The sequence below is a fragment of the Helicoverpa armigera genome, chromosome 8 (assembly GCF_030705265.1).
Source record: "Helicoverpa armigera isolate CAAS_96S chromosome 8, ASM3070526v1, whole genome shotgun sequence".
Lineage (NCBI taxonomy): Eukaryota > Metazoa > Arthropoda > Insecta > Lepidoptera > Noctuidae > Helicoverpa > Helicoverpa armigera.
Genome location: NC_087127.1, coordinates 12,455,858 through 12,479,712, shown reverse-complemented (window position 1 = coordinate 12,479,712; position 23,855 = coordinate 12,455,858). Strand labels below are relative to the sequence as shown.

The following is a 23,855-nucleotide window of genomic DNA, read 5'->3' as shown; positions in this document are numbered from 1 at the left end:
CAATGCGTATCACATCCGCCCACAACCCATAAGGCTGAAAGTCAAACATTATTGTAGCTAAGCCCAGATTTACGACGAAACACACTCACACAGGCACACAACAATATACATAAGTACACGCCATGGAGAACAAAATAACTAGCGGAGATGGCATAACGCAAATTTCTTAAAAAAGTAGTGCGAAAAAAAGCGGGGAACGAGAAAAGCTATAAGCTGTGCCCAAACACGCCTTAAAAAAAATTACTAGCAATCAAGACCAATGTTTGTTAGATTGCTTTTGATTTGACAAGGAACCGGAACATCTCGATAGTTGTAGTAACTGATAACGCATAACTTACGTTACTTGACCTGCAAGAAGGAGCCTGACCTACCTTCTTTATGGTATCTCCGCTATCTTTCCTTCCTCCGTGGTACACACACATAAAACATGGAAGTACATGCGACGGATTAGTCCGAGAATTTTCTCCTCCAATTTTTTCCTTAATACTTAAAAAACTTTTTGCAAAATCCCCGACAGGGATGACAAGGATTTAGCTAAATATTTATAAAGAGTTTGGGTTTCCCATTAATAATCATTGAATTGTAATTGTTCCAAAAAGTTTTTGGGAAGTGAAAGTTAGATTTAAATTAATCCAGCTAGACGGAAATACTACTCTGTGTACTTGGGTAATATTATCCTTTTATTTCAAGATTATTTTGAACAAGATGTCTCGTCTTTCAAATAAATTTATAGAACAACAGCCCTAATATTAAACACTCTATCCTATTATTGACTAGCCCAAATAATGTAACATAAAACGTCTAAAAATTAACTTTTGGTCAATTAAGTTCGTAATTACCCATCAGAAAGTTTACAACGATATTGACGGAAACGATATTCAATATTCCTCAGCCATTTCTGTTTTAGCGAGCAATTAACAACGTAAATTCAAAATAATCAGGCGTCCAAATCAAATCTGAACATAAACAGATTACGAACTTATAAAGGCTTCTAAAATGGTTTGTTTTCATTTAAAACATTTCGTCTCCTCGACATCCCTATCCGCGTAGCCAAAAGTTTTTAAAACCCCCTTAAAATTTTAAGACACCCTACAATTCGTGTATTAAATTTTCGGTTTTGTACCGCATTACTTTAAATGGAAGGATTATGTACTTTGAAGGGTTTTAAGGTTTAAAGAATCGTGTTTCCGCATTTTTTGTTTCACATTTTGGACAGCATTTTCATAAATATTCAATGTTTGGGGAAAAAGTTTAGGCGATAGCAGAAAAAATAATTAAGAGTGTTGATAAATGCGCCTTTCTGAACCTACTGAGGGAAGTTGGACTAACAAATTATATCCTTTCCGGTACTCTGTTCCACCTAGTATAAAGGTGTCGCATTAAATAAATTTAGTTTGCTGATGTGGGTCGACAAAACACAGGCCTGAAATATAACCGCGTCAAACCAAATTACTTTATGAATGGTTAACAAATGAACACAAGGATTATATTCGCCTGACTTATTGTGGTACCTCATGGATAACCTCGTAAGGAGAGGTTAAATGTTTCATTACATCGTCACCCAATGTAACAGGATTTAATTGCGTCTATATTTGTATACACTTATCTAATATCCAGCATCACCTAATTAGTTGGCTAGCTCCCAATTCAAATAAGCCGTAACTCTACTGTAACATAATGGCTATATTGTCACCATAAAATACTGATAAAATCTTTTCTATTGTTGCAGATTAAAATGAACGCATACCGTTCAACATGGCCCATATATTCCGCCATAATGGTATGATACACCCATGTCTAACATGCGTCCCGGTCAGCAGTGGTTGGCGGTCTGTCTACTCATCACCACGGTACACTACACAGAAATGAGGCATTCTATAGACTCCTTGAACATCGAGGACTCAGTCTTCCACAAGAGGAACAGACACCATCACAGGCATAAACACAAACCTGGCGATGATATTTACGATCCAACATTCTTCGCAGATAGACCAGATGAGTTCTATCCAATGCTGAGTCTGAAAGATGGAATGCATTTGTTAGATTATGAAATATCACCAAAACAAGAAGCGAAGAGTGATTGGGTTAACATGTCGAATGATCAAGTTGGGGAGATGAAAGATAAGAAGCATCAGCATTGGCCTATAAAGAGGGAAGCTGTGATAGAAGGGGAACTGGTGCTTGGAGGGCTGATGATGGTACATGAGAGGTCGGACAACATGACCTGTGGGCCGGTCATGCCTCAGGGAGGAGTGCAGGCGTTAGAGACAATGTTGTATACTTTGGATATTATTAATAACGAATTGAGACTGATTCCTGGTGTGACTGTGGGAGCTCATATCTTAGATGATTGTGATAAGGATACTTATGGGCTTGAGATGGCTGTGGATTTTATAAAAGGTATGTAAGATACACAAACTTCTTGATATAAAACTTGTGTTGAATAATAGCTTTAATAAATATTTATTTCTTCACCAGGCTCAATAAGCAATATAGATGACGCGGAGTACGCTTGCAACGCGACTGCAGTCAGAAAAGTCATATCAGGAGTAGTTGGAGCAGCATCCAGCGTCACTTCAGTTCAAGTCGCCAATCTACTGCGACTATTCAAGATACCACAAGTAAGAACTTTATTACAAACCCATTAAGGTCTTCTTTTGAACAAGCGTCCCTATCCTAAATCACTTTAATGAGTTTACAAACAAATAATTGGTTCGTAATGGAAATTTTGGACCACGTAATGACTCGCAAACGAGTACACTCAAGATTAATGGATCCTGGTCAGTTACAAAATCCTTTATGCGTAACGTTATTTATGAAGTTCATATTAGAACAATTACTGTTCAAAAAAGGTCGACTTTAAAGTTAAAATATTTTGCTACGTTCCGTTAAATTTCAATGTCCCTTAATTTTAAAAGCATCATATCATTTAGTCGACTGTCTCTTTGACTTTTTTATATTCACATTCACTATGTAGCCTTGTTGACTTCTTCTCTTCTTCTCCAATAGGTATCATTCTTCTCCACTTCCCCGGAGCTGTCGAACAAGGCTCGCTTCGAGTACTTCACGCGCACCATCCCGTCTGACCATCATCAGGTACGCGCTATGGTGGAGATCGTCAAGAAGCTCGAGTGGAGTTACGTCTCCATCATTTATGAGGAATCCAGCTATGGGATTAAGGTAAGGAAGTTACTACACAATGCGATAAAGCATACACAATGCGATTTGTATTCAACTGAAAAGATATTATAAAGTATTTTAAGCCCCAACATCATAAGTTTGGCGATTCAAAAATAAAAGTACAAAACTGTTTGAGAAAGTAATCCATTGCTATCATCTGACCTCAGAAATTACCTATATCTACCATTTTCATCATCACAAGTGTACCAATCAAAGACCCAAAAATACTTCAACAACAAACAATAGAATGAAAAACGCCTGCATATCACAACCCTGGTCATTCATGCGTGTTCTGATCCCGCCAGAAGCAGCCATGTTAGATGCGGATAAATTGGAGTGACGACATGAATATGAATGTCGTTGACCGCGCGTTTCATTTGCGGCAGGCTCTCATGGATTAGATGCTAATCATTGAGACAAACAGACAAATCTAGTATTGAGTTTGTTTATTTAAAAGGGCTAATCTCACCAATTACTGGCTTGAAACATTATTTCAATGCTAGGTAGCCTCTTTATCGAAAAAGGCCCTACGCTTTTTTTTCAAGTTGCGTGCAGTAGTCTTCTAGTAATATGTACACAGATGTTGTAAGTTGAATTTGCTACAAAACTTAGGATGAATATAAAGATTAAATAAAGAAAATATAGTCAATTATTGTCACAGTAATTCAGCTCCCTATTAAGCTGGACAAAATAAAACTTGTAACTCCGGGGGCCACAAAGAAGCAAACAAACTTATATTAGCTCTTCATAATATTTATGTAGAAAGTTGTTTCTGTTTCTTATACTTGGCCGTAATAAATTGTCATTGTGATAGGGGAAGCCGGGGTTCAAAGTGCCGGGGGTAGGTTGTTCCGATCCAAATAACTCCATGACGAAAAGAGATAGCAATAAGTGTGAAGTGCGTCGCGAAACGTCAAATCATCCCGCTATTGCGTCAGCCATTTTAGTGACGCTGTGTCGGCGTGTGAGAGTGGTAATGGATTAGTGACCAAAAACATCACGTAAGTAAATTTTTTCGTCTTTAAACTTTTTGGTCTATTTCAATAAATTTTCAAGCTATTCGTTTGTTACTTGCTAGTATCAGTTGGACAAACTATGGTGATTATCTTATTAATATAATTGTTAGCTTTTTATAACCTATTTCATTATAATTCTAGGTTAGATTGAAAACGGGATTTGGGGTTCAAAGTTCCTTTGTCGAGGGGCTAGTTGTTCCGCGGAACAACGTGCTCCCTAATGAAATACGTAAATAATAAAATTAAATCTTTGTTTTAGGATGAGAAACTATAAACGAAAAACAGAACGGGGCAAGGTTTCAATTGAGCTTTTGCAGCGGAAGAATTTTCTATTTTTGTTAATTAAACGTTTTGTCAAAGTTGATAAATGTTAGAGATGGTGACTAATCTTAAGCTGTTTTTTAATATTTGTTATTATTTTTTATAGTTTCTTTTTCAATAAATACTTTAAATTGTATGCCGTGATGTTGATTTTTCAAAAACTTTAAAATTTTGTGCTATTATAAGTAAGAAACATTAAAATTTTGTACTTTTATAAATAAAACTTTCATAAATATTCAGTTAGATTTGCCAAATTTTTTATACATACCTTTTCAACTAATCTTATATTATTAATGATTGGATTAGACAAGCGGAACAACTTACCTCAGCTGAGGAACAACCAGCCCCTTCGTGGGGCTAGTTGTTCCTTGTCGACTTGCTACAGAAAAATGATACTGCGCTAAAATATATTATTATTTCAATGAATTGGACTATATAATTTGAAACTAGGATACATTCTGCATCTATTTATGCAGGATTCATAGATTTTAGATCTATTTATTACGTTCATATTGCTTCCTACTCCAAAATCGGAACGTCGAACCCCGCCCTCCCCTACAAATACAGCTCATTAATTTATTATTCTACATACGGTTACAGATGCACAAAACTTTGTACACCTAGATATATTGAACAACATGAATATTTAAAAGCCCAACCACTGACCAGTGCATTAACATGACAAATTAGAATACCTAATCAATAAAAACTAAAACTCCCCGTTGGATAGATGTAAATAATAAATGCCTAATTACCCAAACGTTTAATATATCATTTAATTAGTGGTTCCTCATGATCGAAACCGATTTCCGCGCAGGTGGATTCAAGCGCTCATATTAGCACTAATATGGCAATAACAAAGGCAATTAAGCGGGAACTGTAGTTGTAATTTTCCGAAATTAATTAAAATTGTTCATTCGTTTTCATGCAGGCATTAATGGGAACTTAACTTTGGATTTTTCTCGAACTGCGTGCTTCTACAAAATATGTAACTTTAGTTTGTGAAAATCACTTTGGTGCCGTTAATTTTTCATGAGATATGAAAATACTTTTTTTCTAATTTGCAAAGTTCTAATCCTGATTTAAACTTCGTTATCAAAGTGTAAATTTCAATCCAGTCAGATATATTGATGATAATCTTTCTCCAATATCTCTAACTCACAAGAATATTTTCTCAGGCATTTGAAGAGTTGGAAGCGTTGCTAGCGAAGAGTAACATCTGCATAGCTGTGAAGGAGAAGCTGGTGAAAGACTCAGGAGTGGCACACGAAGGAGCCTATGACGAGATCGTGTCCAAACTGCTGACCAAGCCAAGAGCTAGAGGTAAGTGAAGACAGCCTCCATACACTGCTGACTAAACTGTCCACCAACAACTGCTTAGGATTAACTAAGAAATTATTTTGAGTCGGTAAAATGGTCGACGGATAGTTCATTTTGAAGGTAATTGTGAATCCAATGAACCTTCTTAGAAACATCCAAATCATAGCGCACATCTTAAAATCATAATACGTCTCGAACACACCCCGCACAAAATATGCTTAAAAGATGAGGAAGCTACTAAAATATGAGGAAAAAATATCAGTTTATTTCGAGGGTGACGTTACTTTATCGTCCGCATAAACACTGACAATACTGCTTACCCCTTATGGGAATATAAGGTGTCTGCCATGTTTACATGACATGGGGCCATCCCATAAATAATGTAAACGGATACTTTTAGCATACATCCAACTTATTATTACTACCCGTCCGCTTAGTTTCATATTCATAAACAAATAAATAATGTAAGCTAATCCATTATAAATGCATGCCACTCTATTTGGCAAATAAATATAAATATTTTTTTAAAATATTTATATATTTCTTTTAAAAACAAAACCATAGAGATGTCAGATTTTATTTCCTGAATCCGTGATTTATGTTTTGAAAACGTAATATTTCAAACAAGCTGCTATTATTCAAAGTTTTGACAAGTCCCAACTAAATCAACATGAATAATGTACGTAAGCAGAAGAGCTGCACACAGTTGATAACACAGCTGAAGGAATATTTGCAATGTAACCTACGGGCCATAGGATTATTAGAAAAAGCCTCTAAAACACAAAGGATGACTGAATCGTAACAGCGGGCTGATTACTGACCTTGATAGTTGCTATATACTCGCTTTAAAGTGAAAAGGTTAATGTTCATTTTACATACGTTCTATAATTGATCCTCTTACTACATGCTGTAAATCTGAGGGGAATTTATCCATACCGAAAACTTCAAATTGACAAATGCCTCGTTACATATTACCCTGCAGATTAAAGAGTGCCAAGAGTTGTTCATTTAATAAATTCTCATTTCTAGAATGTGATATCAAAACAAATACTTCTGCCGCAATAGTTATTATATGTATATGTAGTTGGCGTTGGCGTGGTTGTTAACGCCGATATAATTACAGACGCATTACACTTTCAGCTTTGTCTCTGAAATGGCGATGCATTTGCAAAGCGGCCAATAGCTTGTTTGCCTATAAATAGAAATTACAAAATACATGACATGGTCAAATGTTATGTTAAATGCTCGAACAAATTATCATTATTATCAGAGTTGGCTTTCCTACTATCGATACGAAGTTATCCTAAACTAATTTATTCGTATAACTAGTTTACGACTTCGTAAAAATAAATTCTTTTTCCGTAAGATATCTTCTATAATATGCGAGGTCTAATTCCATTCCTGAAAGGATCTTTTGTCATATAAATAGGCTTATTCAGAATAGTAAATGAGTATCACGTCTTAGTTTTATTTTGTGACAGCGAACGCACAATCACAATAGAATCCTTACTAATATTATAAATCGGAAAGTGAGTTTGTTTGTTTGTTTGTTTGTTTGTTTGTTTGTTCCGCTTTCACGCCGTAACTACTGAACCGATTGCTTTGAAATTTTGCAGACGTAAAGTTAGAAGTCCGGATTAAATAATAGGGTACTTTTTATCCCGAAAAAAATAGATATTCCCGAGGGAAAACATAAATATTGTTTGCTTGATGGATGGATTGTAGATGGCGCTGTGTGTCGTTTACAACAAGGTAATATATTGCAAACGAATATAAACATGGACATTTAGAAGCTAAATGATACGATAATGAATCCCCGAAAATGAGGAATTCCCGAGGGATGATGTACAATTTGTTTAATCGTCTAAACTGTTTTTTTTACATCTACTTATATATTGCAAACGAATATGAACATATAAATTTATAAGCTAAATGATACGATAATGAATCCTCGAAAATGAGGAATTCCTGAGGGATGACGTACAATTTGTTTTATCGTGAAATAACTATAATTCAACGAATTACTAATTGGTATAAGTATTAGTTAAGTTATTTAGTTCTTGAGGTATGCGATAGATGGCGCTGGGTGTTTTTAAAACGTGGTAACGATGTGTTTTTAAAATACGTAAGAAGTGGAATGATAGCTTTTTAAAACGTGGTGACGTTGTTTTTTTTAAGATACGTAAGAAGTGCAATGATATCTCGCGCTTTAACCTGTAGCTCATTGTTCAATCGCGAGCTTCCCGATAGCTCGATAGATGGCGTTGTGCTTTTCTATATCGCGGTGTTAAGGTTCGCCGCGAATTAGTCTTAAGGTGTTTTGAAATCAGTGGGGCCCAGTAGGGCCAGGGCCAGCCGGGGCTGCGGGTTGTTCGAAAGAGATACCGCGGCCCTGGTATATAAAAGGCCTAGGACGGAACACGACGATTTTAGTCAGTAAGAGTCTGACACTCCCTCACCGCTGCTAACCCACAGCGGGAGGGGTCATTTGATGATTTTACGCCGCTAAAAAAAAATGGTGTTTTCAAATAAATATTTTTTTTTGTACTCGCTCTGGAAGCAGTGTCTAACACTCATACACTTATTCGGTGCACTTTTCGACTCATTTACTTGCTGTTTTATCTTTATTCACTGATTTTCGCTTTTTTTGGTTCCTACCATTTTACATTGAATTGTGTATTTTATAGATTTTAGGTTTTAAGCAGTAGCTGTATAATAGTTAGGTTTAGTTAGTTTAGTGCTTTTTTTCTAGGTCTTAGATTTTTCCGTGGGAATGAGAAGTTTTCTTATAGTTGTGATTTATACCGCAATATAACCGAATTCCACGCGGGCGAAGCCGCGGGCGGAAAGCTAGTGGAAATATAATAATAGAAATGTACTCGCTCCGGTACTAGAAAAAATAATAGGGAGAGAGACGAACTGTCTGGGAGTTATTCCGTTTTTGATAGACTCGTTATTCTGAATTCTTGATTTTGTGGTAAGAATAGTGAAAAGCGTGTTATAGTGATTCCATTCATTTTTTGTTTTGCTACTCGTTGTTTGACTTAACCAGGATCATTATAATTTTGCTGCAAGCAATACACACAATACTTTTTAATAGTTAAAATTAGCTTAATAATTATCGACATGATCCAAGCCTTTCACCAAATACCTATCACCCACGACAACACCCCTAAAATCGAATCCGACAACAAACAAGGAGTTATAAAGTGTAATGTTATCTAGTTCCACCATGTTGGCACAAGGACGTGATAAATTGTGGCTGTGCGGAGCACAGATAGGCAGCTGCGCCGAGTAAAACAATTTTTCGCTAAAGCGGCCACTGAAATTGAATCTATTGGTGACGGCGATAAGCAATGATTACCATTAACTACGCCACTTTGCGTCCTTGTGGATGGCTGGCTTGGGGACAGATTGTCGGATTAAAACAGGTGGCCTTTGAGTACGGCTGCGGATACTGGAAAACTGGCTATGGAAGATTTTGGAGATTTGATACGGAAATAATTTTGTGGAGAAGTAGTTTTTGGGTGTATTTTTAGAAACGGTTTTGAAATCTGGCTTCTCTTATCTATCTACGTATAGTTGTTTACATTTCTGGATCGTTTGGAAATTGGGGGAAATTTGGTTGTGGACGTACTATGACTTAAATGATGATGAGGGTGATGCATGAAACATATTAAGATGTTCCACGACTGTCTAAAGGCTTCTCTAGTTCTTCACAACATCGAATCTTTTTGAATGCCCCTACTTAAGAAGTAGTCTACTTCTACTACGATATTATATATTTAGAAAATGTTATTTTAACTTTTTGATATAAATCACCAGATAAAAAATCCATACATGGAACATAAACAGCAAAAAATACAGCATTGCTCATTCATATTTTGATTGCGATAAAGTGCAAGAGTGCAGTGTGCTGTCACATAAATATAGCGTGAACTGAAGTGGAAACTCGCAGTGAAGCGGGCACTGCGCCAGAGATCCTGAACTGATACATTATTGAATAGTTATGTATTAGTTACATTTATATTGAACTACTTATCTAGTACGTCTAGAAGGAGATTTATTCAGTGTTTCGGAAGGCACGTTAAATTGGGGCACTAGGACTTAACTGCATCGGGTTAGACAAAAAGCCTAGTCCCATAGTTGGGACAAGGCTACGGAGATGATGAGACCTATTCCAGGAATTTGAATAAATGAAGATTATACAACTTGGATTGGAGAAGGGTCAAATAAACAAACCGGATTGTACAACCAACCTGTTGCCAAAAAGACAATATTTGCTTTAGTAATAGTACCTAATAAAGTTCGTCAAGACAAATAATACATTTGTAGGTTTTTATCCAAAGAGATCCACTTAATACTAGCTTCATATTTCCTAACTTCTTAGGAAAGAAGCCTACAACAAAGTTTGTTATACAAACTATGAATCTACGTCTTCATAAAATACTAAGACAACAGTAGTTAAAAATAAAGTATGTAGCGTTGTAAATGAACTGACATAACCAAATGCTCATAAGTGTTCATTTCAGTAATACACTTTTATAGCCCAAAATATATCTTCCTGATATCCAGTTTAATTCAGTGCTTATGATAATAGATGGCGCCACGTGTGGCCTCCTTACAGTTACTCTCAAGATTTATTATTTACGACTGAGTGTTCTTAAGACATGTTTCTGCTACTTGCTCAAAGGGAAATAAAAGTGGTGATACATCATTTTTTTCGTTCGTTACGCGAAAAAATATAAGTGGGAATGAGGTTATATTTTGTGTGTTATCTGTTATATGGAATTGTGTCTCTCCAAGAATAGTCTTTCTCCCGTTCTATTTTTAGTATCTCCATATATATTTTTGTAGTGCCTTCTTATATATACTAACATAGTTACAAATAATTTCAGTCAGGTTAAAAACAGATACTTATATCTTTATATAACATCTGAAGAAATCTCTCGAAATCAAATCTGCAATGATGACGTCACAGTCCCCTCACTAAAAAGTATCGATACATCGCTCACGTACGAGCTCTCGGCTACATCTGCCATCGATAATCGAGTGCTATTGTCTGACTCGAGCCGTTGGTATTAACTCGAGCGAACAGATCGTCGGCTGATCAAGCAGGCTTTTGTCTGTTGCACACTTAATTATATTTTGAGCACATTAGTATATAGACTGTAATCGAAACAAAAAACTACCTAAGAGTTTTATGAATGTAATTACCACGTGTAGAGTACCTAACCAATTTTTGCAGTTAGCGGCTGTATTCAATTTTCAAGGGATAAATGTAAAAAATAGCATTTTTTGACAGTTTGCCATAAAGTAAAGTACTGACTGACAGAATTGTCAACTGTACCAAAAAGCGGTGTGTGGTTACTAGTTTGTTTTTTTAATAACCTACCCACCAGTAACGGTAACCAAAACCAGTAAGCCAAAGTAATGTCATAAAGTAAAAGTAACGGTCAAATTCGTTTTTTCTATTAGTTTTGCTGTTACTTTAGCCTTGAAAAAACGAATTTGACTGTTACTTTTACTTTATGACATTACTTTGGCTTTTACTTTTGATGAAGAAACTGGCTGTTAGACTACGGAATACACAAATTATATTTGACACTTGTTTTTTAAGCCTTTATATTAACCACTATTCTAAAAGATAATAAATTCAATGTAAAAAGAAAATTGAAACTACGCAAAAACAAGCTGGTAAAGAGACATGGAATCTGACGTACAAAGTCAGCCATCTTGAATATTCTATGATACTATGTGACACCTCATTTGTTCTACTGGATTCAGTTGGCGAAGATATGTGAAGTAAGAGGCATCTTGTAGATATGTACGTAATAGATTCCTAATAGAATTAGATGGATAATATTATTAGCATCATAATGGAAATGTATGTACATGTTTTGGTTTACTGATAATCTCGATAGTCATAAACCTTTGCTATACCAAACCCTATTTACTAAGAGATACCATGATGAATCGGCTAAACGGCCTCGTCACTAAGACTTTTATATCACTCTTTAGAATTACCAAAATTAAGTACTACGAGTACATTCAAGTTTATAATATTAGTAGGAGTAGTTGTTTTCCACGGTTCGCCTTGCCACTTTTGATAAAGTAACCTATGTCAAATTCAAATTCAAAATTTATTATGCGAATCAATCATCATCAGTTCTCGGGCTTTACACTACCTGTGTACTAAACATTCAAATCGGTTGACTAGTTTTAGCGTAAAAGCGCGATAAATAGAGAGGGTTATTTTTACATTGAAAATATAAGTAACGATATTTAGCAACAACATTCACTCAGCCTTATTTCCTAACCCTAAAACAGCACATTTTAATCCTAACTCCAACAAGCTCAACGTAAAGAGGTTTTACCTGCTAAATAAAACACGGTTTCCCGTCGGATTTCCGCGCAGTAAGGGCTAATAAATTAGTGGCGTGTGCCCTTGTTTACTCACGATAGGCCTTGGGTACTGTGTCAATATACAACTAGGCTTTGCCCCTGTTACAACCAGGATAAGTCTCGCTTCTTGACTTTGTGTAGTTAAAGGCTTTTGTTTAAATTGCTTTGAGATTTACGATATCTAGGATATTTGTCGGAGAATACAATTTGAAGATTAAAATTCTGGTATCAAGTAAATTTTCGCAAGCTTAATCAAGGGAAAAAATATCTATAAGTGTCGTTAATTTGTGTACGGTTCACAAACAGCATTGCATATAAAAATACAAAGTATGTAAGTGTTTTGGCAATCACTTTAAAAAATATGAAATACATAAAACAAACGGTCACCCTCTTTGAGAATTAGGTACAACATTTCTAACTACCTGCTACTACTTAAAATGTTAGTGATGTCTTATATTAATATTCACACCCAAAAACACTTCTAGGAAAAACAAAAGAACAACGTTATCCATAGGCACAAACATATAAATGATTTTAAAAATATATCTTCGTTCCTCAGGTGCCATCATCTTCGGTTCAGACCAAGAGGTGGCTGGCGTGATGAGGGCAGTAGAACGAGCAAACGCCACCCACTCCTTCAGCTGGGTAGGGTCTGACGGCTGGAGTGCCAGATCCCTGGTATCAGACGGCAATGAACGAGCAGTCGAAGGCACCATCAGTGTGCAGCCCCAAGCCAATGATGTGAAGGGCTTCAAGGAGTACTTTCTAGGACTTAATGTGAAGAATAATAAGAGGAATCCGTGGTTTGTAGGTGAGATATTTTTAGTTTTTCTTGTCTTTTCATATCGCAAGCTCCACATTAGGGGTGTTTAAAATAACTGGATGAACTGTTGGGCGTACGAAAATTCTTCGAGACTTTTTCAAAAATTTAATGGGTGCCATTATTAGTAATTGTATATCCATAATCCAGTCCGTAATTAAACGTTACTTGGCTATTGAAAACGATGCCAATTAGCACTTTTGCCAATTTGTTCGTCTTTTCATTCAAATCCGTTGCTGACAAGAATTCTTGAATTTCAAAAACTTCTCCAATAAGGAAGAGTGAGAAACTTTTCAGTGAACTTATTCAGATATTAGGATTTTCTCTTTTATCTCGCTTATAACATTATAAATAGTTGAAAATGCTTCCAGAACCTTCCAAATCGCTTCTGGAATTTGCTCAAAAGAAACTTTGTTGCGCTCCTTTCAAGTGCGAGGGAGAACTTTGATTTTCTCGTAATTGGTGTGAATTTATCAAATCATTTCCATTAAGTAATTAAAAGTTGTTTTGCAAATAGTTACGAGATATTTACGGAGCTTCCAGGAATGGTTGAATCGTGGAAATTGTTAACTGAACGAATGAACTGCCTTCTGGGCCTAATGATAAGTAGTACCTACTCTTGACTACTCTTCAGCGTGTAAAAGATTTCCCAGAATTTTTGTTATTTTTGTTAATAAGTTTAATAAGCTTTGTATAACTGAATTTTATTGAGTCTATTACCAGTTAGAAAAAAAAAAATATCTCCGCTCTTATTCCATGTTGGCTTTGTCTTACACTATTATGGGAGCCTTCTTGCACTCGCGGTTACACCATGGCATGGAGTACATAAATTATACTTAACCGTCTTCGTGCCTGCTACTTAAACATAGAGTCTGCTTTGCACAGCCATAAATCTGTTCCATGTAAATTGATTTGGTTTTACGGGATACGAGGCTCTAACCCATGCGTGGTTTCGAAAACGTACAACCATTTTAAATGGGTTCGGCTCAATATGTATTTTTTTTTAGTTGTACCTTTTAAGAACATTAGGACAGAACAGCTCAAAGGTTGCAATTAGTAGATTGTACCCCACGATATACAAATTCTTTCAGGAAACAATAATTTTTCGTCGTACTATGAAAGCCTAAGAACTATTTCAAATACAGATCTCTAATCCTCACTCAACATAAATCCTTACTCCCTAATTCAAAGCTCTTATCCAAACAAACTCTCCTGTAAATATCAGAAAATATATAAAAGAATGGTATCGTTGAAACTCGGAGTGGGGACTAATTAGCATAGCGCGGACGAATCCCCCTAGTTTTACTGACAGCTCCTCATTTGCATACCCATTGTTATCTCTTTGAGATTGTATGTACCTGATCCTGGAATTTAATATCTGTGAGTCTGTTTATATTTGAATTGATTTATGATTGCACTTACTTTTAACTGTTTAGTTTATTTGAGTTGTAATAAGGGTTATAAGAATTATTTTGAAAAAGCAAAATGTGAGCTTTTATGTGGATGTTATCATTTTGGCCAATATTTAACGCAGCAAATTGCGATGATTTCGTTGACCCTGTGAATTAGATTTTACTGGTAAAGTTCAGCTTCCAAACTTGATCTTAACATGCCCACATAATTATAATACAGTTTAATTCTAAAAATATTACCTTCTAACTCGAACTAGACTTAACTATTAAACTTGAAAATGGTTCTATACTTAAGAACACTCTAAGCTCTTAAACGTCGCTTATAGCCTCTAAAAGGATTTCTGATAAATCTTCCCTTTCCTCGGAAATCGTTATAAACTTCTTTAACGGTAGCCAGGATAATCAAATTATTTATATCTTAAGTAGCAGATCAGAAGAAATAAAGACGTTTTTCCTAAAGCGGATATTATCAAAAATAAATAGGGACAGGATACTGCGATGACCTTTTTCTAATGGCATCGAAAATATCCTTTTATTTGGCTTTCTTGGAAAGTCAACCAAATTAGTTGGACTGTTTTGGCGAATCACATTTAGTGAGCTTATGTCTCTATTATATCTACGTTAAACTCTTCAAGCGTCCCTTGTCACAAGATACTGAGAGGAATGGCTTCCAACAGTTCCTTAGATTCATGAATTTTACACAAATCCTTCCTTTTCTTTTGCAGTCGGTTCGATAACCGCAAGATGCTCGCCAGTCTAGTCTGACTTGAACTGTCCTTTGCACATATGTATGCTGAAACAGAATTTTCAATTTATTCTTGGTAGGTATTATGTTAACAAAATAAGAGCACTGGGAATATAAGCTTGCGCCCAGAATTTATTTTATAAAGATTTTTTTTATGATTTCTACATCTTGGTCGTTGTTCAAATTGGTTCAGTTCATCAGTTTAACCATGAAATCCGTTCTATTACTGTAAAGCCGAAGAGTTTTTCTGTTGAGTTTTGAGTTGTTTGTTTGATCGTGCTAATCTCAGGAACCGATGCCCATGGTCAGATTCCAGGCCCAGCAGGGCCAAGCCCTGCCGTTACTGCGGTATTGTTCGAAAGAGTTAGATGTAGGGCAGGGGTCCACACACCACACATATCAATCAACTTATTTCAATCACCTTCTCAACCACTTCTTATCCCACAGAGTTCTGGGAAGACCACTTCCAGTGCCGCTACCCCGGCAGCCCGAGGACTCCGTACAACGGCCAGTACTCCAGGGTCTGCTCCGGGCTGGAGAGGCTCACCGTCAACAACACGGAGTTCGAGAGGCAGCTGCAGTTCGTCTCTGATGCTGTCATGGCTTTCGCTTATGCTATAAGGTGAGTTTTTCTACTGAGCTGGTGATCTGTGCTTTTTTTGTGGTCTTCTCAGAAATTATTTATCTTTTCAATAAGGTGGAGCTGAATTAGGTGGTAAAAGAAAAGGTCTCGTATAAGATTGGTAATTACAAGTTTGTAACCCTATAGCTCATTTGTATAGGTTTCTTAAACCCTATAAAGAGGAGTGCTATAAAGCTATAAAGTTCATCTGTACACGTCTTAAATGGAAATGTTGATGATGATGTACCCTATAAGTAGATATGACAGCCACGGTCTATGATTATGATTTTTTTAAGGAGCTCTTTAGCTTATAGTTTCCATGACAATAAAATCAGCGTATCAAAAGCACTCGATAAACCAAACATTGCAAAAATACTTCAACAAATATCATTTATGCATTATGTATGAGCACGTGTATTCGAAGGACATCTAAGAATAATGTGAATCTACGTATTGCGAGGTTTAGATGAAAACTGGTAGGCTTTCACATTGGCAGATTTGCAGATTTGTCTTTCATACTATCATTCTTTCGTACTTTCTAAGTATATCTTAGACGCCAATGGCTGATAAAAAGGTGAAGGAAAACATCTTGAGGAAACCTGGACTATAAAGTCTGCAATCACCAACCCGCATTGAGCAAGCGTGGTGATTAATGCTCAATCCTTCTCCGTGTGAGAGGAGCCTGTGCCCAGCAGTGGGACGATAAAAAAGGCTGTAACACAATATGCTTTAGTTAGAGTCTGTAAGACATTGTTCTTACATTATTAAGTAGTGATGGAATGCCTGCAGATATTACTCTTCATAAACCTAATATTTTACAGTTCGGCAGTAAAACTGGTTTATGAGTTATTTGGAAATCTTGGCAGTTGGATTATTCACACAGTCGTAAAAGAGAAGACATACAGAAAGTATGTTTATTTTCATTGAGTATAGTTATTGAAATTCTTTTTTATAGGTTTGTACTTGTTAGCTGAAACTAGCAGATTTTATTGTTTCAGGTGCATTTTAATGAAAAGTATAAAATAATAATTGAAAAAAATTATCTTCAGTGGGTGTTGTCTTTCTTTTTGAATCTTATACTCTAAAACTTAACTATATTAACCTATGCTAATATCATAAAACTGAAGAGTTTTAATGCGCCAATCTCAAAAATTACTGGTTCGATTAAAAAAAATCTTTATTGCCAACATGTGTTTAGCTATTAATATTTACTAGAGGTACATAATATAAAGATTCTCATAACCCATATTGCAATAATACTAAACAGATTGCGAGACTGTCTATAGCAGATGAGAGACATCTAGGCTCAATATTGCATGATAGCATGCATATGCAATGCTTGGCATTTTTCATTTCGTGCCAACTGGATATTGGCAAAGTTGATGTTGAGAGCAAAACGAGTACAGCTGCAGATAAAACGGTTAGTTTCTACACATTGCACGGTGATATAAACGCTAGTATGGATTAGCAAAGGTTTTAATTATACTAATATCACATAGAGGAAAATATTGTATTTCTGTTTGTTTGCAATGGATAAACTCAAAAACGTCTTAAACGATTTTAAAAATTCTTTCAATGTTGGCCCGAGTAACATGGCCTTTATCTTATCCCTTTACGGGCAGAAAGTAGTTCCTACGGGATGAGAGTGAAACCACGGGAAATACCCAGTTACTAATATACAATTAATAGGATGTTGGTTTAGTATATACGTCAGATATAGCTGCTTTAAAGCTTTAATTTTGCTATATGGAAAATAGGACTGAAAAATATTATGATGTACATTTCTGAACCGACTGGCGCTCTAAAAAGGGCTGCGCTTAAAAGCTCCGTATTTAATACAACGTGGTCACAAGTTAAATAAATAAAATCCTAAATGGACACACTCATCTACTCTACATTACAACTGTTAAAAATTCATCTCAAAGCTCTAAAACATAATTACTAACTAGGAGCCCAAAAGAGTCGCTCTGTAAACTGTTGAACCCAGCATTTTCAAAAGGATAAATAATTCATATGGCATAGTGAGCTTACTCTCGTAAACCCAATTCGACGAAAGCGGTATTACTTTAATGGTCCTTAATCAAATTTTCTGAGGTCATGTAAATGAACTAGCTGGCCCATATCAATTAGAGGGCCCAAAGGGTGCCGGGCCTCGGATCTCATGGAATTAATTTCATGCGATCCTACTAACATTGATTTAAATGTAATCCTCTGGGAAGTCTTTCTAATTTGTTCTCTTTGCGGTCAGGTTTCGTTAATTAATTTGACCAGCTTAGGCGGCCATAACTTTGACAATCAGCTTAAGAGATACTTTAATTAAGGAGATCCTAAAGATGTTAACAAAAACCTGAAATGGTATTAAGTTCTTATCGCTGTAACTTAATTTTACTGAGGTGTATAATAAGACGAAGTTATAAGTGAGGAGAAAGTTATAAATAGCAATCTCATCACTATTTAGGGCGGTTCTGAAACTATTTTAATCAAAAACATTTTTCGTTAAAGTAAGTCTGGCATGATACTGGCTGTTCACGGGGAACGAACAAACTTTAATCCTTTTTTCATTTCTTAATAGCCTGACCATTTTCCCGGGGGTGGAAAGAATTCGAGCGGTACAATTAACTGTCTCGCTAAGAGTTAATTAAGAAGCTGGCTGACGCTGCACTTTTCTCAAAACTTTTGTAAGTGAACGGCTTTTTCTTGCCGTGGTTTCAAATTACACCCGAATTTTAATGAATACATTTACATCGATGATTAAAAATCTTAACTACGACGATAAAATTATAATAAAAATATTTCTTGAAGTTTAATTAATGCTGTCTCATTTTTCAAGACTAGAGAAGGAAGTAAAGAATTTATTTATAGCTACGCGACCATCTATTTCCTAAAAATAAATATTTCCCACATAAAAAACGACGATGATAAATATAAATACCCTATTAAAGAAAACCCATTATTTACCGATGCCAATAAACTAAACCCTTAAGTCGTGAAGGTCAACAGTGTCATCCAATTTTATGGCATACTTGGCTTTAGCAATAAACTAGATAAGTCCCATTGAGTTCACAATGCCTCCGAGTATTTGTGAGCATCGCTGGAAGCAGCCATTTTCAACTGATGAGGATTTGAATCCTCGCTAATCTGTACTTAATATAAATGCAAAAGGAATATCGTCTGTTTGTTACGCTTTGAGGGTGCTGAATGAATTTTGATGGGGTTTATATTTTGAACCTTGAAGCAGAATAGAGAGTGTTTACTGAATACGTAAATAAGACACTTACCTTAGATGCTTACGGAGTTATGTATATACTACTGTTATTAATTAAAACAGTAATTACGGTGTCAAGAGTACAAACAATGTGTTCATAATTTTGATCCCGAATTTCCAAAAAGGAGACTAGATTTCCAGTCCTGTTTTCTATTTAGTTAGTGAACAGAAAACCACAAAAGGCTAAACGTTTTACAAATCTAGCAATATCAACATCATGAACAAAATCCTCGACCTACCAGTTTCGCCCATTATAGCATTCACGGACCCTAAGCAAGGACGGCCTAATTTTCATATTAGTGAATCCATTACGGCTACTTATCCGTCTTTTACCCTAAGCCTCAAAGGGTGCGGTGAATGGCACATTGACAAGAAAAGGGACGTTCTGATAAAAAAGGGTCTGATTCAGAACAAAACATGCACTCACGCTTAAACTGGGCTCGGGGCTTCAAGGATCGAAGGCACATTGTTCGAGGTGATGTATGGAGAACGAATATATAATGATTAATGTTTTGTAGCGATTTCCGTTGACTTTTTGGGCGTGTTTGTTTTCTTTTGGCCCTTCCGCGTGATGTATGTTTGTAACGTGCCGTGAAATATTTTGACGAATTGCTGGTGACAGAAAATGATGGCCCTATCGAAACTATGGCCGTAGTTTTTCGTTGAGTTTATATTTACTGTACTGGGATTACCTACTAGTTTTGCTTCATTTTACTAGCCAGTTAAACCTGGCATGCTCTCAATTACAGGATTTTACACAAAATCTTTTTGAAGGTAATCGTGAATCCAATCAAACTTTTTGCTTATCTAACAACGGTGGTAGTATACCTATTGAGTATTGAGGTTCTTCTAACCTAATAGACAGACAGACATGTGTTTCTGGGGAGTTTCTTGCGCCACTTCTTCTTTCCAGCTAAAACACATAGGAAGTGGTGAAGGGCTGTCTTTTGTTTTTGACGTTCGAAAAGTGCTGATTTATTAGCGTAATTTGAATAAACGTTTTTGAGTTTGAGTTTGATCGTTGTTAGTATGCATTACATGATTTTCATACCATGTCCAACATATCCATGAGATTTATGATCAGGACGGAACTATCATTCGACAAAAAGTTTGCAACGTGCAAGAGCTATCAAATGGGCAGATGTAAAGTCCAAATAGCCTTCGTATAAGAACATTTCGTTCACTAACGAGGTCGTATTTGTGCCGCTAGCTACAAGAGGCATCGCATCCATTCCGGCTTAGATTACCAATAAGTGAGCAGTGAGCCAATCGAAAACTGGACTGCTATCGAATGTTACTGGGTACTTATGTTACTCATTTTTGTTTGTCCACTCATTTTATGATGAGCTTTTGTCTGTTGGAGTTGAATAAATGTTGATTCAAAATTTCGTTTGCTCTTATGTGATTAGCTGAAATGGTTTTGGGGGTTTGCCTTATATTATTAGGCGTCAAGTTGTTTGCTGTTTCACATCTACATATGTGTTGTTATACCTAACCTTGTCTGCAGCTGTCTCCGTAATAGCTCTTGTTGATGTTTTTCCATCCTAGAGATTATATTCGGTTTTTAGCAGTCGATTAGAAGCACAAATTATTTATTAATTTCCTGCCTAATTATTTTCATACCAAGCAATATCCAAAGTGTTATTAAATAAATCCATTGAATTTGGGATTAACAAGCATAAGGAAGTGAACACAAACACCGTCACATTTTCGAAGCCAAAGCCGCAAACCTGTGGTTAAGCCGGCGTATCAAAGGGAACTGCCGGTTTGTGCTTTTGATAGCAACCACAAAGCCACTATAATTCAATCGGAGCAAAGCTATATGAGAGTCAAATGAACCGAAAACCGAAATTCGAAGTTTCATGTGTCACTGCACTACAGCAAAGGTGAAATAAACCGAATTAGATATTTGAAGTTTCACGGTCCCCTTGCAGTAGAACTGGGACCGTGTGTTTGAGAATGGTTTACGCAACTTAAATTTTGAAAGTGGTCAGACTAAATCTCAAGACGATTAAGTAAGCCTATATTGTGTAAAAGAAAAACTACTACCAGTTTGCAACCTTTTCGAGACCATAGACTAGCCCTTGTAGAATCGAGGAAGCAAAACTTTTCGATTCCAAATATCATTATCCAATTTCTATATAAAACTATGCCTAAACTCGCCTTCATAATATCCACCGTTACTTCATTATCTGTTTTCTGTTTCTTCACACCTTTCAAGTAAAAGCGACAACATAAAGTAAAAACAAACCAGGAAAACAGCAAGAAAAAAAGTTTTAATCATCCCAAAACAGCGGTCCATTAACGCCTCCAACAGTTTTAGGGTAAAGACACATTGTCACGGTCCATTACAGTCGACTTGTTGAGACAAAACAACAGCTCTTAGTGGACAGTGGACACATTACTGCAGATTCAATTACAAAGACAGACAAGTTCGTAGTGCCTGTAGGTGTTACGAACAAACTAATGGAAGAAGGCTTTTGTTTGTAGTATAACTTGCTTATTTTATTTTGGCATGTTTCAAATTAACTGTCGTGTCTACTGCCTTATCTAATCTTTGCTATGTAAGCAATGTTTTATTGAAAAATTTTTCATACGCATCTTTTAGTCTTATATAAATAAATACATATATAATATATACCCTGTACAACTGTGATGTGTAATTAACATCCCTTAAATTACAATATTTCAAATTCAAACACAGCCTTCAGCCAAACATTCTAAACACTTACAATACGACACTCCAATCAAAAGGCTACCTTTTAAAAAGCGGCAGAACAGCCAACCAGTCAGTGAACGAAGGTGGCTGAATAGCCAGACTACACAAGGACAGTCTATAGCCACCATAGAGAACAAAATGACTAGCGGAGGTGCCATGACGGAAAATATCCTAAGAAAATAGCACGCCAAAATGCGGGTGTGTGGGGGATGAGGAACGTTACTGTCTTCGCTCTTTGGAGCCTTCTTTGGACCCGATATTTTTTTGTAATACAAAAAATCGTAGACGGATGTCTCAAAGAACCTTCGCTAGTTCACTCGTTTTGGTCATGCCCGCTGTACGTATTTGACCTATAAGAAGGCGCCTGACCTATACCTGCATTATTGCATCTCCGCTCATCTTTCCTTACTCCGTGATGAGCACCTATACCTGGGCCTGAAGAAAGGGCGTAGAGCTGAAACGGGCGCGTCAATAGAAACCATTATGGGCCAACCTGAATAGAAATGGCGATGTAAAGACGTCTGTTGTGGTTCTCGAATGTTCCTTCTCAGAAGGATTGGCTTCGTGTTACATGAGGTGGGATGAAAATGTGTATGTGACAGATTTTCTAATCGTTGAGGTGGATTATACAAACCTATATCTATATTTACAATTAAGTGGAAACACTTCCCGGGTAACACGGGACGCGGGTGAAACCGTGTGAATTCGGATAGTAAATAATAAGGCTGTAACAAGTTCGAAAAGTATGTACTTAGGTATATTTTGTATTTGCGAGCTTCTCTTAAGTTCAAGAAAGAACAAAAGATTTTTTCTTTGGTCTCATGAGTATTTATTTAGAACCTTAATTACCAAACAACTGAACATACCTAACAAAGTAATTATATACCAAATGAAGTTCAGAAAATCGTTTAATTATCAGATACATAGTTGGGATAAGCCGGGATCAGCCCCGGGAAATAATCGCGTCCTCCTAACAGTACCTTGCTCTGCAGCCCGAGGGCCAATCGCACTAGGAATTAATCCCGGATTTACTTGTTTGTAATTAAACACATAGTATGTATTAATGACGTTAATAATGGTTGTTGCATAGACATTACTAGAGACAACAGAAAACACAATCCGCTGCAAACTGGTTTACATGTTCGAGACGCGTCATAAGCCAGTTGAATTTGTACATTTTCCTTGCATAAAAATAATATTACAATGAATAAGGTATGTAAGTCCACTTCTTCGCTATAACTTCATAGTAACTTCTCTGAATTCATCTATCACCACTTCAAGATTCATCTTAATCACTTTACAAAAACATTAATTTATCGCTTTGCTAGTTCACAAAATGAGCCTAGTTTTGCGACTACAAGTTTTTTCTTACAAAGAGAATTCAAGGAAAAAAATAAACAGAAACAAACTATGTATAAAAGAAAAAGGTACCTATTACCGACTTGAATTCCCTAGATAACTTCGTTAGTAGATAGTAATAAGAATATACGAAATAGTACCTATTACGTACTGTTTCTCGATTTTAGTTCCATTTTGTTAATTAATTTCAGAAAATTGTTCAATAATTTTATTTTCGGAAATCAGTAGAATTTTTATATTTGTTTCATTGGTACCAAAATATTTTTGGAAAAAGCAATCAAAGTAACATCCTAAGAAGACTTCCCAAAGAAAGAAGTAGGTACCTGTTTAACATTATTCACGGTCAAATTAGAAACAAAATGTCCAAAGATTTTTCTTCAAACAATATAAATCATTCGATTTTAATAGTGTTACTTAATAAGTATTGCTTTATATGTAATAACGTAACAAGTAACGCCTCGGGAAAGCTAAAGATTTCAATTCAGATAACGAACAAAGTGGAGTTATTAATCTAGTTTTGTTGGCAATGATGAATTGTGATTCGAAATTGCTATTATTTGAGGAAAATTGTAGGGTTTTATATTTTAATGTCATAGTTCAAACCTTGTTCAAGCTGTGTAATTTCATCAACGATTACATAATACATGCTTACAACGTTCTTTCATTATGCT

General features: G+C 36.0%; 1 protein-coding gene and 1 long non-coding RNA gene across 2 annotated transcripts in view; both read left to right on the top strand.

Annotated features, from left to right (window-relative positions):
• The window catches only part of LOC110380183 (metabotropic glutamate receptor 2), a 181,784-nt gene that overhangs the window by 138,496 nt on the left and 19,433 nt on the right, over positions 1-23,855 (top strand). Inside the window, exons 3-8 of the mRNA XM_049838154.2 lie at positions 1,730-2,400; positions 2,479-2,621; positions 3,010-3,180; positions 5,696-5,840; positions 12,802-13,053; positions 15,667-15,841. Coding sequence (XP_049694111.2) covers positions 1,794-2,400; positions 2,479-2,621; positions 3,010-3,180; positions 5,696-5,840; positions 12,802-13,053; positions 15,667-15,841 — 1,493 coding nt within the window. The 5' untranslated portion in view covers positions 1,730-1,793. The remainder of the gene's footprint in view (positions 1-1,729; positions 2,401-2,478; positions 2,622-3,009; positions 3,181-5,695; positions 5,841-12,801; positions 13,054-15,666; positions 15,842-23,855) is intronic.
• On the top strand, positions 3,985-4,762 carry LOC135117223 (uncharacterized). The gene is made up of 2 exons (XR_010276713.1): positions 3,985-4,181; positions 4,456-4,762. It is a non-coding gene; the product is annotated as an uncharacterized LOC135117223 (long non-coding RNA).